Source organism: Tursiops truncatus, chromosome 2, assembly GCF_011762595.2.
Source record: "Tursiops truncatus isolate mTurTru1 chromosome 2, mTurTru1.mat.Y, whole genome shotgun sequence".
NCBI lineage: Eukaryota > Metazoa > Chordata > Mammalia > Artiodactyla > Delphinidae > Tursiops > Tursiops truncatus.
In genome coordinates, this window is record NC_047035.1 from 155,805,445 (window position 1) to 155,821,514 (window position 16,070).

At 43.4% G+C, this 16,070-nt stretch overlaps 1 protein-coding gene across 8 annotated transcripts in view; it reads left to right on the plus strand.

The window, feature by feature from the left end:
* CELF2 (CUGBP Elav-like family member 2) overlaps positions 1-16,070 on the plus strand; it is a 525,704-nt gene that overhangs the window by 427,499 nt on the left and 82,135 nt on the right. For all 8 annotated transcript variants that reach the window (XM_073801535.1, XM_073801536.1, XM_033852343.2 and 5 more), the window contains one exon: positions 15,290-15,338. In XM_073801535.1, coding sequence (XP_073657636.1) covers positions 15,290-15,338 — 49 coding nt within the window. The remainder of the gene's footprint in view (positions 1-15,289; positions 15,339-16,070) is intronic.

The following is a 16,070-nucleotide window of genomic DNA, read 5'->3' on the forward strand; positions in this document are numbered from 1 at the left end:
GGTAGTGTTATTTTACATCATCAAGTTGATGTTTAGTTGAACTCATACAGTTGGTAAATATTGCAGATGAATTACTGGAAAGCTCTCCAGGCCTGACAAAGGAGGTAGCCCACATAAACTGAATGTGTTAGGGCTTCTTATGAGACATCTGAAATGAAGATAATACAGTTCCTTGCTATGCAATATAGGAGGTTGCGCTGTATGAAACTGTCACCATTCAACCATTGTCAGTCTACAAAAACGGCAGTTTCACATGATCAACCTAATAACTTGACATATCGGTGTTTCTGTGTAACAGATATAAAGCGGTTATATTGTCAAGGAAAATACTCTGTGTAGATGCAGGGAAAGGGTCATGATGCCTTCTTGTGGGTGAGCCTATGGCAGACGTACCGGGAAGAGGGAGTTCTCCAGTTTGACTGGAAGAGAAGGGAAATATGTAGATCAATGATGAGAAGTAAGCCTGAAAAGGTAACTCGGGGGCAAAGCACGGACTTCCTTGAAAGACAGGCCAAGGAGCTGGAATTTAATTTGGCAGATAATTGAAAGTTTTTGAACAGGACAGAGACATGATTACACCTGCTTTTTCGTCAGATTAATAAATAAGGCAGCGGTGTGTATGATGGTCTGGGAGACAAGGACCAGAGTGCATGGAGACCACTGCAGGAATCTGAGTGAGCCGGAGTGAAAAAGAAATTTGGTGGAGACAGATCTAAAGTGAGAATTCCAAGAGGCAGAAAAGTAAGCCAATTTAGCCAGGGTGTTGGTTCCATGAGGGGTCTGGAAACGCAGACCCGGAGGCTGCTCCCATCCCTGAGATGATGCTTCTTCAGCACCAAGTTCAGCCCAGCACCGATGTTTCCAGTGAATGACCGAAACCCAAGTGCAATGTGGGCAGTTTTCACTGTCCAAAGGATATTTCCTATGGGGACGAGGCAGGGGTGTGGCTGGAATTGAGCAGAGATAATCCTAGGAAGCAGTACCAGGAATTGTCAGGAACTGAGTTGAGTCCTGGGAAGGGGGTGGAGAGATCGGGGGAGGAAACAGCTTGGCTAAGATTGGCTAAAACAGTTTGGCTAAGATTCCGAACCGGGTACTAGGAGTCTGCAGGCCCTGTGGGCCCAGGCAGAAGGGCCGGTTAAACAAAACGGGCATCTGCACCCAGAGTGCAGGTCAGCGAGGGAGGGGCGATGCCGTCCGCTCTCCAGTCTGCAGGCCTTGCTTCCCCCAGTTCACAGGGTGTTGAGAACTGGGTAATGGTGACCATCTGGAAACAGCCAGGGGTTGGGGAGGGGGAGGCACCACGAGCCCAGCGGGCTGGGCTCTGGTTTAGGCCAAGGCCGTGTGCGAGCTGAGACCAAAGGTGGTCATGATGGGTCGAGGCTATTGTCAAAAGGACCGTTTATGTTTAAACCAGACTCATTTGTCTTAAAATGTGAGGTTATACTAAGTTTGTGGCCTGAAGAACCATTGTATGGGAAATGTAAGGGAAATACCAGATCATTAAATCACTCCTCCGTGGCCAGGTCAGGCACTGTTACTTCAGCGTGTATTTTCCTGACTCAATTAGAGAGCGTGTCTAATGTAACATCTGGGTAACATCTGGAAGAATAACTTGGAGCATCCATCGTTGATTTTGGAAGACAGTTCCACAATCAGAATGAAATCGTGGTTAGAAAGGATATCTGTATGTTGTAAATTTTGGCTTATTAATCGGGAGTGGTTATACTCTAAGCGTCACCCAAAATCCTTGTGTGGTCTTTGCTGCGCTCGTGATTGTCATAGCATTGCCTGAGCAGCGCTGTAATCCTACACACCTCTTCTTACATTAAGTCTTTCCACTTATCTCCATTTTCAAAGTAGTTCTAGGTCCTCCCGTCTTCTGTCGTTAAAACAGGTAGATCTAAACAGAGGATTCCAGAAAAGCTAAATACTGTCGTTCAGTTTTAACTAGTTTCGCTTTGCTTTTCACCATATCTATTTGGGAGCTCAGCTAATTGGATCATTTGTTTATTCTATCCCAAAGATGCAGTGACAGAGGGAAGAACCAAAATCTTATCAAAGAAATTGCTTTCTGTTTACAATAATACTGCTAAACACAGTAATAATACCTTCTACTGAAATCACAGCTAATGAGGCACCAACTCTGACAAGAGGTTTAAAAAGTGTCGTAGATTTACCTCTCTGAGTAATAGAATAGTTCCAAGAAAAATTAAACTAATAAAGCATTAACATTCTTCTTAAACAGCAATGCTTCGAAAAGCCTTCCGCTTGCTTTTTGTTATGACAGCGATTTTTCATGCACGTTCCATGCCTCCTATTTTGAGCCTATTCATTTTTCTTCTCATTTTAAGAATAAATAAAGCAAAATGGAAGCTCGTGTTATTATTTAGTATGAAAACACAGAACCGAATTATAGCTAATGAGCGTGGTAAATGCCGGGCCCTACCTCCTCTTGTTTGTATGTGTTCTATATACAGAAGGTAACATAGGCTGAGTAGCGAGGACGCCAAGTTACAGATGGGGTTGGGGAATGCTATTTGACAGGCGATTAGAGTAATCTGTCAGAAATGATGACTTAATCACCATAACAGACTCCAACTCCCCTCATAGAATTCCACCCAGAGTAATCTAATTTTCCTGCAGTATTTTATTTTATTTATTTTATTTTTTTTTTGCCAGGACTAAATGGTTTCACTGCTTGACTTCTCCCCTCTAGTGTACCACCCGATTGTAACAGAAATGTAAATAGCTAGTGTCATTACAGCAAAAAAAAAAAAGCCTGCCTTCGAGCCTGAGAAGCCAAAAGCAGACATATAATTCTGGGTTCTGTAGGTTGTTTTCCCTCACTGGGTTGTTAGTATATATGGAGAAAGCCGGCAGCAGTATTATCTGTGTACTTCCCATGTGACCAAGAAAGGCTGTTCCTTCTAGTATGTTCTCTCAGCTTTTGAATGGGACCTTTTCCTTTTTCCCTCGGGGAAATCCTTTTGCTTTGTAAAATAATAATGACAATGATAATGATAACTTCACTGGGCACATACTATGCAGGCAGTGCTTTGAGCACGTCACATGTATCAATGGCTATTAGGAAGAAATAGTCATTTATTTCCACTCTAGGCTTTTTCCCCCTGGTTGTGATTTGCCATGGGAAGATAAAGGATCACTTACGTTTCTTTGTTATTGTCACATTCAAATCCCCTTTTATTCTTTGCTTTGGTCACTTTTATAAAAATATACGTCAGCAAATATTGGTTGAAAGTTTTCTGTGCATGTACTCTGTTAACTTAATTAATAGAGATGCACAGAGGAGCAATTTGGAATAGTACCGTGACTCAAGGCATAGAGGAATCCCATACACTGCTTCCACCAAGGAATCTGCATCTTCAGAAGGCGACTGTACTCAGTGTCATCCAGAATTTCCAAAGCAGTATTCAGATAAACAGGCATTGTACAATCCAGTTAGCATAAAGCCAAATACCGATGCCTATTGTTGTAAATGCTGACTTATCCAATAAGTGGTCTACACTTTGATTGATTTTATAGATTCCAGTGTACTTTTTTGCACTAACACTTTTTTTGTGAAGAAACCACAAAATGTAGGATCAGTTAATGTCAGTGATTCAAAACTCTTATTCTCGTCTCGTAGAATAACTGACAGCTAATTTTGCTTGTTATCAATTTGTTTCTCATCAACATAGGTATAGAACATTTTGGATAACTTGGCCCATGAAACGAACCTCAGAGTCTAATTCCATTTTGCACGTCTATTTTAAGTGGCCTAAAGGGATTGTAGAAAAACTAGCATTTAATCTCTCTGGATTAGCTCATATAGTTCCCTTGTGGTCAAATGGCACATAGATTGGAGCTATACTTTCCTAATACAGCTATACGGCTGTTTTTTTCTTTGAATCGTGGCAGGCTTGTAAGTTTTCTTTCCTTCCTTTTTCATAGAGAAAATCTAGACAATCTTTTTTGTTCTGAGGCTAATTTAAAATATTTTACTTCCTCTTTTCCAATCTGGATGTCATTTATTTCTTTTTCCTGCCTCATTTTTCTTGCCAGGACTTCCAGTACTGTGTTGAATGGAAGTGGCAGGAGTGAGCATCCTTGTCTTGTTCCTGACCTTAGAGGAAAGGCTTTCTGTTTTTCGCTGTTCAGTATGATGTTACCTGTGGGCTTGTCATGTATGTCCTTTATTATATTGAGGTGCATTCCCACTTTATTGAGAGTTTTTTAATCATAAATGGATGTTGAATTTTGTCAGATACTTTTTCTGCATCTACTGAGGTGATCATACGATTTCTACCCTTCATTTTGTTAATACGGTGTATCACATTGACTGATTTGCAGATGTCGAACCATCCTTGCATCCCTGGAATAAATCCCATTTGATCATGGTGTATGACCTTTTTAATGTATTGTTGAATTCAGTTGGTTTCTGCTTGTCTGGAAAATTCTTTATCTCTGTTTCAATTCTGAATGATAACTTTGCTGGGTTGAGTAGTCTTGGTTGGAAGTTTTTTTGTTTTTGTTTTTCCTGTCATCACTTTGAATATATTGTGCCACTCACTTATGGCCTGCAATGTTTCTGCTGAACAATCTGCTGATAGTCTTACGGGGGCTCCCTTGTACATAGCAAGTTGTTCTTCTCTTGCTGCTTTTAATAGCCTCTCCTTGTCTTTAACTTTTGACATTTTAATTACAGTGTGCTTTTGTGTGGCTCTCTTTGAGTTAAGCTCATTTGCAACTCTCCGGGCTTCCTGGATCTGGATGTCTATTTCCATCCCCAGGTTAGGGAAGCTTTTAGCCATTATTTCTTTAAATAATAATTCTGCCCCTTTGTCTCTCTGTTCTCCTTCTGGGATCACCTAGAATGTGAATGTTAGTCCTTTTGTTATCCTGTAAGTCCCTTAAGTTATCTTCATTTTTTTCATAAAAACTCTTACTATTTGCAGATGATATGATATTATATAGAGAAAACCCTGGATTCCATCAAAAAACTGTTAGGTCTAATGAGCAAAATCAGTAAAGTTGCAAGATTTAAAATGAATACACAATAATCTGTGGTGTTTCTCTTCACTAGTAATGAAATATCAGAAAGAGAAATTAAGAAAACAGTCCCATCAAAAATAATAAAATACCTAGTAATAAATTTAACCAAGGAGGTGAAAGACCTGTATATAGAAAACTACAGGACATCAATGAAAGAAATGGAAGAAGACACAAATAATTAGAAAGGTATTCTGTGCTCATGGATTGGAAGAATTAATATTGTTAAAATGTCCATACTACCCAAGGCAATGTACAGATTCAGTACAATCCCTATCAAAATTCCAATGATAATTTTCACAGAAACAGAACAAACAGTCTTAAAATCTGTATGGAACCACAAAAGACCCCAAATAGGCAAAGCAATCTTGGGAAAGAACAAAGCTGGAGGCAACATGCCCCTTATTTCAAAGTATATTACAAAGCTGAGGTAATCAAAAGAGTATGGGATTGGCATAAAGACAGACACATAGATCAATGGAACAGAATAGAGACTCCAGAAATAAACCCACACATATATGGTCAGTTAATTTACAGCAGAGGAGCCAAGAATGTACAATGGGGAAAGGACAATCTCTTCAATAAATGGTATTGGGAAAACTGGACAGCCACATGCCAAAACTGAAACTAGACCACCGTCTTACACCATACACAGAGATTAACAAAATGGATGAGAGATTTTAACATAAGGCCTGAAACTATAAAACTCCTAGAAGAAAACATAGGTAGCAAGCTCCTTGACATAGCTCTTGATGATGATTTTTTGGATACTGACACCAAAAGCAAAGGCAAGAAAAGCAGAAATAAATGAGTGAGCCTACGTCACGCTGAAAATCAGCTCCTGCACAGCAAAAGAAACTATCAACAAAACAAAAAGGCAACCTGCTGAATGGGAGAAAATATTTGCAAATCATATATCCCAGGGATTAATATCCAGAATATACAAAGAACTCATAAACTCAGTAGCAAAAAAAAAAGTCTGATTAAAAAATGGGCAGAAGATCTGAATAGACATTTTTCCTAAGAAGACATACAGATGGCCAACAGGCACATGAAAAGATACCCAGCATCACTATTCTTCAGGGAACTGCAAATCAAAACCACAGTGAGCTATCACCTCACCTGTTAGAATGGCTCTTACCAAAAAAACAAGAAATAACAAGTGTTGGTGAGGATGTGGATAAAAGGGAACCTTTGTCCACCGTTGGTGGGAATGTGAATTGATGCAGCCACTGTGAAAAATAATGTGGAGGTTCCTCAAAAAATTAAAAATAGAACTACCATATGATACATCAATTCTACTTCTAGGTATTTATCTGAAAGAAACAAAAACATTAACTCGAAAAAGATACCTGCACCCCCATGTTCACTGCGGCATTAGTTACAGTAGCCAAGATATGGAAGCAACCTAAGGGTTGGGTGAATGAATGGATAAAGTTGTTTCATATATAAATATGTATGTATGTGTATATATATATGTGTGTGTGTATATAAATATGTATGTATGTGTATATATATGTGTGTGTGTGTATATATATATACACACACACACACACATATATATACACACACACACACACACATATATATACACACACACACACATATATATATACACACACACATATACCATATAATGAAATATTATTCAGCCATTAAAAAAATGAAATCTTGCTTTTGGGCAACATGATGGACCCTGAAGATATTATGCTAAGTGAAATAAGTCAGACGAATACTGGATGATCTCCCTTACATGTGAAATCTAAAGATTAAAAAAAAAAAAAAAAAGCTCATAGATACAGAGAATAGATAGGTGGTTTCCAGAGGCAGGGGGTGAGGGGTGGGAAAAATAGGTGAACTGGGGTTTTCTTATTGTGTTTTTCATTTAAATAAGCTTTTAAAATATGTATTTCATATGTGCAAGTCAAATACATAAAGACATATATACACACGTACACATGTATGCTACACACATTCATATATAAGTTTCTCATTGGAAAGTACCCTAGAGATTGAGATGGCCTAGTATGGAAAAGGAATTTTGGTAATGCTCTCGGTTCTTAGAAACCACCATTTCACAGCACAGCTAGGATATGCTAGGGGTAGGGCCGGTGTGGAGGAGTGGCTGGGGGTTTATGCTCCAGCCCGAGACAGTCCCACGAATCCCGGCTCCACTGCTGACTTCCCGTATGCCTTAGCCAAGTTCTTTAATCGCTCTCTGTCTCCCTCCTCCTTTCCCTCTCCCCCCACCTTCCCCCACCCCTTAAGTTCCTCATTCACATCTATCTCAGGGCTGTTGTGAGAATTAAATGAGTTAGCATACATAAAGAGCCTACAGCAGTGCTTAGTTATTAACACAGAAAAATTGAGAGCACAGGGAAGATTTCCTCAGTTTTTACCAAAGTTGCCTAAATTGTCCACTTCACTTAACAAGTGTGGCAGTGAGCTCCAAAACCAGCTTCGTCCTGATGATAAAAGCTGGTGTAGACCCATCCAACACATGACTTTTGTCATCTCTATTCGTTCAGAGGCGTCACTCTATTAAAGATGCTTTTGCAAGTTTAGCGATGTCACCATTTTCAACAATCAGAGAAATTCAAAAGTCCTTATTCCATATGATAAGTCAACATTCCTAAAACTCCCCTTGTTTCTTCCCAGTCTCCTTTACGCAGAGCATAAGAGACAGTGACGGAAATGGCAGAATTTCCTACCTAGAGAGGTAGGGGAGCCTCTGTAGCTCTGGGAGTACCTTATGGTCATAGAAGACCCCTTGACAGGACACACACTTTCCTTTTGGGGGATGGCATGCATCCAGTTGGTGACAGTTCTTTTGAAACTTATTTTTGCCCATTTACAAAACTTTTTTGAGAAAAATTCAGGAAGCATGGGTGCCTTTGGTATCTCACAGTCCACTCTCCATCAAGATACCAAGTATCTTCTGCATGGGTCACATCTGCATTGTCAGGGAGCAAAAGGAAAATCCCAGTTCGTCTCTCCTGGCTGGAGTCCGTTCATTTTCTCATTTGGTTGGCGGGTGGCTCTTCCGTGCATCCACTTCTTCCCTCCCCCTCTGTTTCTCCCTTGAAATATTTTATGGGCAGTAAGCTTAGAGCATGTGCCATCACGGCTGCTCGTTCTAGGTGTCAGGATGGGTTTAGTAATGATGTGTGTAACAGTGACGCTGTAAAACCCATTTCAGGTTAAACATGGCTTGTTTTATTGAGTCTCCTGTTAAAGGTGGTTGACTCATCCATCAGTGATGGCTGGAGTTAAACAAGTTTCAACATGCGTTCTCCTGTGTGTGAGGAACCGGCCAGCTCACCTTCACCCAGGTCTTCTATCTTTCGGCCTCCACCTGGCTTAACTTAACACTGGCTATTTCCACTCAGAATCGCCCCCGTAGCCATCACAGGATTAAGGCAGAGAGATCTGGAGAAATCTCGCTGACCTGGTAGACGGTGCGACTCCAGAGAACTTGATTCGTGGATGCTGGTGCTTGTGGCCCAGCAGCGTCTCTGTCTCTGGGATGTGATGGGACTCGTAACAGGGCCTCTGCAACTCCCTCCACGTGCTGTCACCCCCACAGGCTTTGGGGGATGCCTTTGCCCCACAGCCATGTCCTCACCTTCATTTCCTTGAGCCACAGCTGGGCCCCCGGGTCACGCATCCAAGGTAAACGCGTTCAGGAGTGAGAAGCAGCAGGTCCTATCAACAGTAAGGGAACTCAGTTCTGGGACCCCATGTGTATGTGGCGGAGAAGCAGAAAGAGGACCAGAGGCCACTCACTCATCATTAGGAGGCAGGATAAAGGGTGAGGCTTGGTGCTGGAGGCTGGCGCCCTCCGACACTCACAGCTTCCCATGAGAGAGGAGGTGTGGGATGAAAACCAGCCCAAGCCAGAGAGGAGTGGCCTGCATGTGGTGAGACCCTAATCAGACCCCCGAGAAACGGCAGCTCAGGGGACTGTAGTCACAGTGCCCTAAGCATGTGATCGAAACTGAATACAGATGTAAGGGGAAGTAAACCAGCGATTTCTCCGGAAGCTACTTGACTCCAGTACCCGCCCCAGAGGGAGGGAGGGAGCTCTTGCAATCCCCCCTTTCATTTGATTTCCTTTGCTTTTTGTTTGTTTAACTGAAGTGTAGTTGATTAACAATATTACGTTAGTTTCAGGTGTATAGCAAAGTGATTTGGTTATACATATATATGTATGTATTTATATTCCTTTTTTATTCTTTTCCATTACAATTTATTGCAAAATATTGAATATAGTTCCCTGTGCTATACAGTAAATCCTTGTTGTTTATCTATTTTATAGATTTCATTTGCCTTTAAATAAGTAGGGCTAAATAGAAACCAACAAGTTACCCAGTACCCTACTGTTGAACATGAGGCAAGATGTCATTGTTCTGTAATAAAATGCAGAAGAAATTCACGTACAAAGAAATCTTCAAGGAAATGGGTTTGGAAGGCTTTCTTCATTGAAACGTAAACTTGATGAACTCTGTTAAGTCAAAGGTACTGCCAGGAACCAGGATCTGTTTCCAAAACACTTGATTTTGCCTCCCTGGGACAGGCCCTCTGCCACAGGGGAGCCTGGTGTGAGACAACCAGAGCCCTGTTGTGGTCAAAGTTCGCTCCAAGGGCAGCTGAGTTGAACTCAAGTCTTAGACTCACTGCTGCTGTTTCTCCAGCCCTCAGGGAAGCTACCCTGTCAGTGTCACAGGCCAGAGGTTACAAAATGCCTAGACTCCTCTGACCAAGTAGACAAATCATGACAATACAGACCAGTGAAGGTCTTTTCAGACGCAGCTGATCCAGTGTGATGATGGAGTCTCACGTTAAAGGTGGTTAACTCATCCATTGGTGATGGCTGGAGTTAAACAGTATCAGTATAATTAACTGCATTAATAATGCAGCCTCAGTATAATTAACATGCCTCTTAACATATATACAACGGAATATTACTCAGCCATAAAAAAGAATGAAATACTGCCATTTGCAGTGACATGGATGGGCCTAGAGATTGTCATACTGAGTGAAGTAAGTCAGAGAAAGACAAATATCATGTGATATCACTTATATGTGGAATCTAAAAAACAAAAGTACAAATTAACTTACCTACAAAACAGTTACAGATGTAGAAAACAAACTTATGGTTACCAAGGGGGAAGCGGGGGGGAGGGATAAATTGGGAGATTAGGATTGACATATATACACTTACTATATATAAAATAGATCACTAATAAGGACCTACTGTATAGGGAACTCTACTCAGTACTCTGTAATGACCTATATGGGAAAATAATCTGAAAAAGAGTGGATATACGTATATGTATAACTGATTCACTTTGCTGTACACCTGAAACTAACACAACATTGTAAATCAACTACACTCCAATAAAAATTAATTTAAAAAATAACATGCCTCTTAGGAGACTCCTCGGGAGAATTCTTGAAGAGGATGTGCTCACTCGCCATAGACAGAAGGAGGAGGGATGCAGCCCCAACCCTCAACCTTGAGGGTCCCTTGCATCTGGTTGGACGTTAGGAGATTAGAAGGGTGATGGCCAAGTTCTCGGGCCCTTCCTCCTGTTGCTGCCATCGCCCCCCACCCCCATCCAGTGCAGAGCACGATGCAGACCTCTGACCTCCGGCCCCTCCAGCTCTGGGATTGGAGGCGCCAGTTCCCCATCATGACAGAAGTACTGTTGTCAGGCTTCAGTTCTTGACACCATAGGGGTCACCTTCAGTCCTTGAGGAAGGCCATGAGCCTCTGGCTGCCAATCCAGGGCAGTTCTGATTCAGGGCTGAGATGTGCATTGATTTCCCTGTACTTGAACTTCTCCGATCCAGGAATGTATCCGTCACTGTTGGTCTTGTCATGCTTCATTTACGTTGTGTTTGGTGAGTGATCTCTGGCGACATCGATTGCTTCCTCTGTTGGTTAGAATGTCCCATCATCATTCTTCAGGAACAACATGACTTAGTGTCTCTTACTCTGTTCCTTCAAATTTGTTGTTCCTTCCCTGAAATGCCCTTCACTCAAGTCCTGGTTAGCGCCCTTCAAGATCTAACTTGACCATGGTTTCAGCTGAGATGCCTTCTTGCCGTTCCTTTGACTGTGTGGGGTGTGTCTCTTCTGAGTTCCCACACTGCATGTGAGAAACGGCTGGTCTGTCTGTCTCATCCTTGCGTTACATACTCCACCATGACCAGAACTCTTTTTCACCCATCATTCCCACCATGTAACAGATCATCTGGTCAAAGCAGAAATAAGCGAATGCGGGAGTGGTCTTAGCATCCTACTGGGTCAAATCTTTGACATCATTTCCTGTTACAGGGAAAGAATCCCTGTATTATAATTTGAACGTTTCAACTAGAATACCCCTTCCTTTACAATAACTTCCCTACTCCGCTCAACAAATCTCCCAAAGTTCTTGGAATCATGAGACTTTGAAGAAGCGACACACATTATGAGAACGACTCCTCCAAACCATGCGTTTTTTTTTTGTCTTCCTTGACATTTATGTCCTGTGTCTGATCAGGAATTTGTAACTCAGATGAACTGTTCGTGGTAATGAGCCATTCTTAATACAGTCCTGATTGAATACCTCTCTCCAAGAAGGTCACGGCGCTTTACATATGTTATCTAAATTGTCTTCAGAACATCGCTGGAGTAGGGTGACCAGCATTCAGAATTCACCTTGGTCTGACAATCCAGATCTCTGTGAGGTTGACTTTTTTTCCCTTCAGAGCCCCAGAAAGACCGAAACCAAGTTCAAGTCTGCAGTGGCTGTAGCTACCACTGCTACATTCCTGAGCCTGGATAGTCTTAGGTCAGAATCAAAGCTAATTCTCTCAGCAGCAGCAGGAAAACCCAGAGTCAAGCCTCCGTTTAATACCCGTCTTAAAGCTCCAGAGATAAAGCGTGATGCGAGGGCAGAGGAAGATTACTTTCACCCAAGGGGATACTGCTGGCGCCTTCAACTGAGTGTCTGTCTGGTGCCTGCAGTGAGTGAAGCCTGCAGTTCTTCATCATAGGCTCATAAGTCCAAATCCCGTGTTGGGCATTTTGGGGGGAAGCAGTGTGGTTTGGGGGAATCGGCACTGGATTAAGAGTAGGGAGCTTAGATTTCTGATCCCAACTCTGTCATTAACCATCTGTGTGTCCTTAGTGAAGTCACTTATTCCCTTCAGACCTGTACATTGAGAGCATTGGATGAAATGATTCCCAGGGCCCTTTGCAGCTTTAGAGTCGAATGATTCTGTCCTTACAGCTCCCAGATTTCCTCCTCCAGACCTCCGTACGCGTCACAGATGGATCTGAATGCTCACAGCACTCTCTCTGTGCTGCTTTTCTGATGCTGGTCACCATCTTTTCCCCTTTACATATGTGCCTGTCAGCGACCATGTTGGGTCGGCATCTTCCCAAGGGCAAGAGTCCTTCTCTTCATTTTTGTGTCCTATACATAACGTTGGGACACTTATCTCTTGTCTCCTATCCCTTGAACCTTTGAATCTCATTGGAGTCTTTTCAGCTCATTGACCTGTTACAAGTCTTTCCTATCTGGAAAGGAGAGACCCCGGCCCCATCCTCCTCCCCCATCCTCCACCGAGCCTCCTGTCTTCCCCACTTAGAGCTAATCTTCTTGAAATAGTTGTCTGCATTTCTCATATCAGCTGTTCCCTTTCCTGTTACTCTCCCGCTGCCTACAAGCTGGCATTTTGGCCCCTACCACCCAATAGAAACTGTTGATAAATACCCTTAAAAAAAAAAAAAATTTTTGTATTGCCAAACCCGGAAGGATACTGGGGCGTTTTCATCGTAGCGTCTAAGAGCACTTGCTCTGACCATCGCCTTGTTCTTGAAACTCCCTGCATGGCTCCAGTGGGGCCAGCTCTTCTGCTCCTGCCTCTCTGGATGGCCCTTTGCTCTGTCCCCCTTAGACTCCCCTTCCTGGTTGTTCTCCACGGTTCTGCCCCTGGCTCTTGTCTCTCTTCACTCTGCATTTCCCTCTCTGGACAGTTTCAGCCACGCCTGGGGCTTCCGCCACCTCCCAGAGCTGTCACAACAGCTCAAAACCCACATTTCCAACTTCACCCCAAATGCAGCATGTCCTGACCTGTGCCCATCAGTCTCTACACCCCCTCCCCGAACTGCTCTCTCGTGTTTTCCCGATTTAGGCAGTTATATACAGGACACAACGTTATATATAGGACACAAAAGTGAAATGAATAGGCAGTGATCCCCCTACACATTCAGTTGTCCAGGCCTGGGGTCCCGCTGCCCCCTCATCCCTACAACCAGCCAGTAACCTCTGAGGTTTAGACCTTCCCTGCTATACGTGGGCTGTTGCAGTAGCCTCTTAACTGTTCTCCCTGCCTCCTGTGTCTCTCTTCTACCATCCATCCTCCACACTGCAGCCAAAAATAACTTTTCAAGGACGCAGATGGGATCTCGTTGCCTTGCTCCTTAAATATTCTATGCCTGATCGTTGACTTTTAGAGGAAATTTCAGCTCCTTAGCACGTGGGATCCTCTAAGGCCTGGATGCTGGCCGCCCTGGCAGCCCCTTCTCGTGCCTTCCGCCCTCACACTGTGGACTCCCTCCAGGAGGACTGAGGGCTTTCTCACCACGGTGTCCTTGTGTGGGGTTGTCCATTCGTTTCAAGGGCCACCCCCTTCCTCTGCTGGCAAGTCCAACCAGCCTTTAGGACTCGAAGCAGGTAGGCCCTTTGCCAAAATCCCCCCACCTCCCTCACCAGGCAGAATGAGGTATCTGCTCCCCTGGGCTCCCACAGCACCTTTTCTTAAAAGGCAGGTCGACTTACTGACTCCTAAGCATTCCATTCTCATGCTAGTCTCGTCTCTACAAATTGAGCATGTTAATGAGTGGGGTGAGAATACAAGTAGACCCCACAACTCCAGGCCTGTGTTCTGTGCATAAGAGCATCTTGCCGTTGAGAATAAACGAAGCAGCTCTGAATTATTTAGCCTCTTGTCCCCTGATACCGCTCCCTCTTACCTCTTCCTCTTGTGTTTTGAAGACCCTGGCAGCCATTAGGTGCACGTGGTCTCGACCGCCTGATAATCATTTCCCATCATTTCAGTGCCAGAGCCCAGTACCAATCCCCTTTCATTTCAATTAGATAAAGCCCAGAGCTGTGGCTGGCAAGTAAGGGAAGTCCACTGGGGAAATTAAAGGTTCAGAGAGAATAGGGCCCATTATAATAAAAGCATTTGCACAGCCACTGATTCCATCTACCCTGTGGCTGCGACGTTCCTTGGGGTAGGATGAAATATGAAGCAAGAGAACCCATGAAAGTCATTTGAGGAATTTATTTTAATTGGAAATGGTGGCAGCTTTCTGTGCTCTGCAGATCTTCAGATCACGCACAGTGATGTGATTGGCATCGTTTAAAGAACCGTAGAGCATCTTGTTCTGCCACGATGCGGGATCTTGGTTCCCCTTTGTCTCAGGCGCTTCCTCCTCCTACGTATGTACTGAATGTGATCATAAGCCCCTCACTCCCGCTTTTCCTCCTCCCCCCCTTTCTCCTTCCTTCCATTCTTTCCGTGCCTCTGCATTTCCTGTTTCACACTTCGTGTTTAATAAAAATGGGATAATGGCACCTCAAATCAATCAACTGGTCGACCTTCAGATTACTCAGAACTCAAAAAACAGCCATGCAGCAGACATAGAACGGCCAGAAGAAAAACAGATCATCTGTGTTTAAATTTGTAATAATACAAGATAACAGTAACTTTTTTTTTTCTATGCCCCATTCATTAAGCACGTCACATGCATTTTCTCAGGTAATTCTCACGGCCCTACTATGCAGGGGTCACCTCCAGCTCGCAGATGAGGAGACTGCAGCTCAGAGGAGTTAAGACGCTTGCCGGAGGTCACGTAGTTGTAATGAATGGCAGAACCAGAATTACCTGTAAGATACAGGCAGAAACCATAGTGAATGGCAGGACCAGGTTTTGAACTTGAGTCTGACTGCAAAGCCCACGTGTTAAGATACCATGTCACAGCGCCCCGGGACTTAAAAGTACCCTGTTGCTGAACATCAAACACATGCTTGCATTTTAAGGTAGCTCGTTTTAACTGTGAGAGGTCTCGTTATTATTTACGTGCCCTTATAACAATGTCAGTAGTCGTGTTGAATAGCGTGGGATTTCTGAGACTGTTTGTTCAATCTGCCTTACTTTCTCACTTTTCTATTTTTAGATGCATCATCCCATTCAGATGAAACCTGCAGATAGTGAAAAATCAAACGGTAGGTGGTGACTGACTGTCTTCCTTTAATGTCTGTTCCTTTAAGTGAAGACGTGAGGTGGGGGGCGGGAAGAGCTGGCCCCGTTGCTGTTTCTCTGGGGAAGGCAGAGAGATGTGCTCCCGGAAACCTCCATCGCGGTGGGTACCTCGCCCTCCTGCCTCCTGTGTCTCTGGGGTAAAGACCTGTGAAGATGCTACAAGGAACGGCTTTCTGTGTCCCTGTTTGGGGCTTGCTCTGTGTGGCCACCCTGTGGCTGTTGTTTACCTCCTCTGACAGCAGCTTGGGCACCCGATGGGGAGGGGTGACCTTATACTATGCAGAGAAGGTGAGTGAGAAGGGCATCGCCCACCAAGAATGAGGCTGTCTTTTTTCCCCCCTCCCTTTGGTCCTCTGGCTTTGCGACTGTCTCACTGCACTTTTCTCTAGGTTGTATCCATGCATTTGCATCCACATTCATTGAGAATTCCGTCGGCTGATTAAATAAACATACAGTCAGTGCAAAAACAAAACAAAACAAAAATATGCATTTGATGAGGTCGGTGAAATAATTGGGACTTGCCTCTCCAAGACACCAAAGGGTTGCTAACCCCACTTCTCTCTGAAGTTTTTGCTCACACCTCTGCAAACCTTCTGTCCCTGTTTTGTTCTTTGGACTGGCTGCATTGTATGTTAAAGGAATCGTCTACCTTCCTAGACCTCAGCCCTCTCCTGCCCCACAAGACTGACATGGTC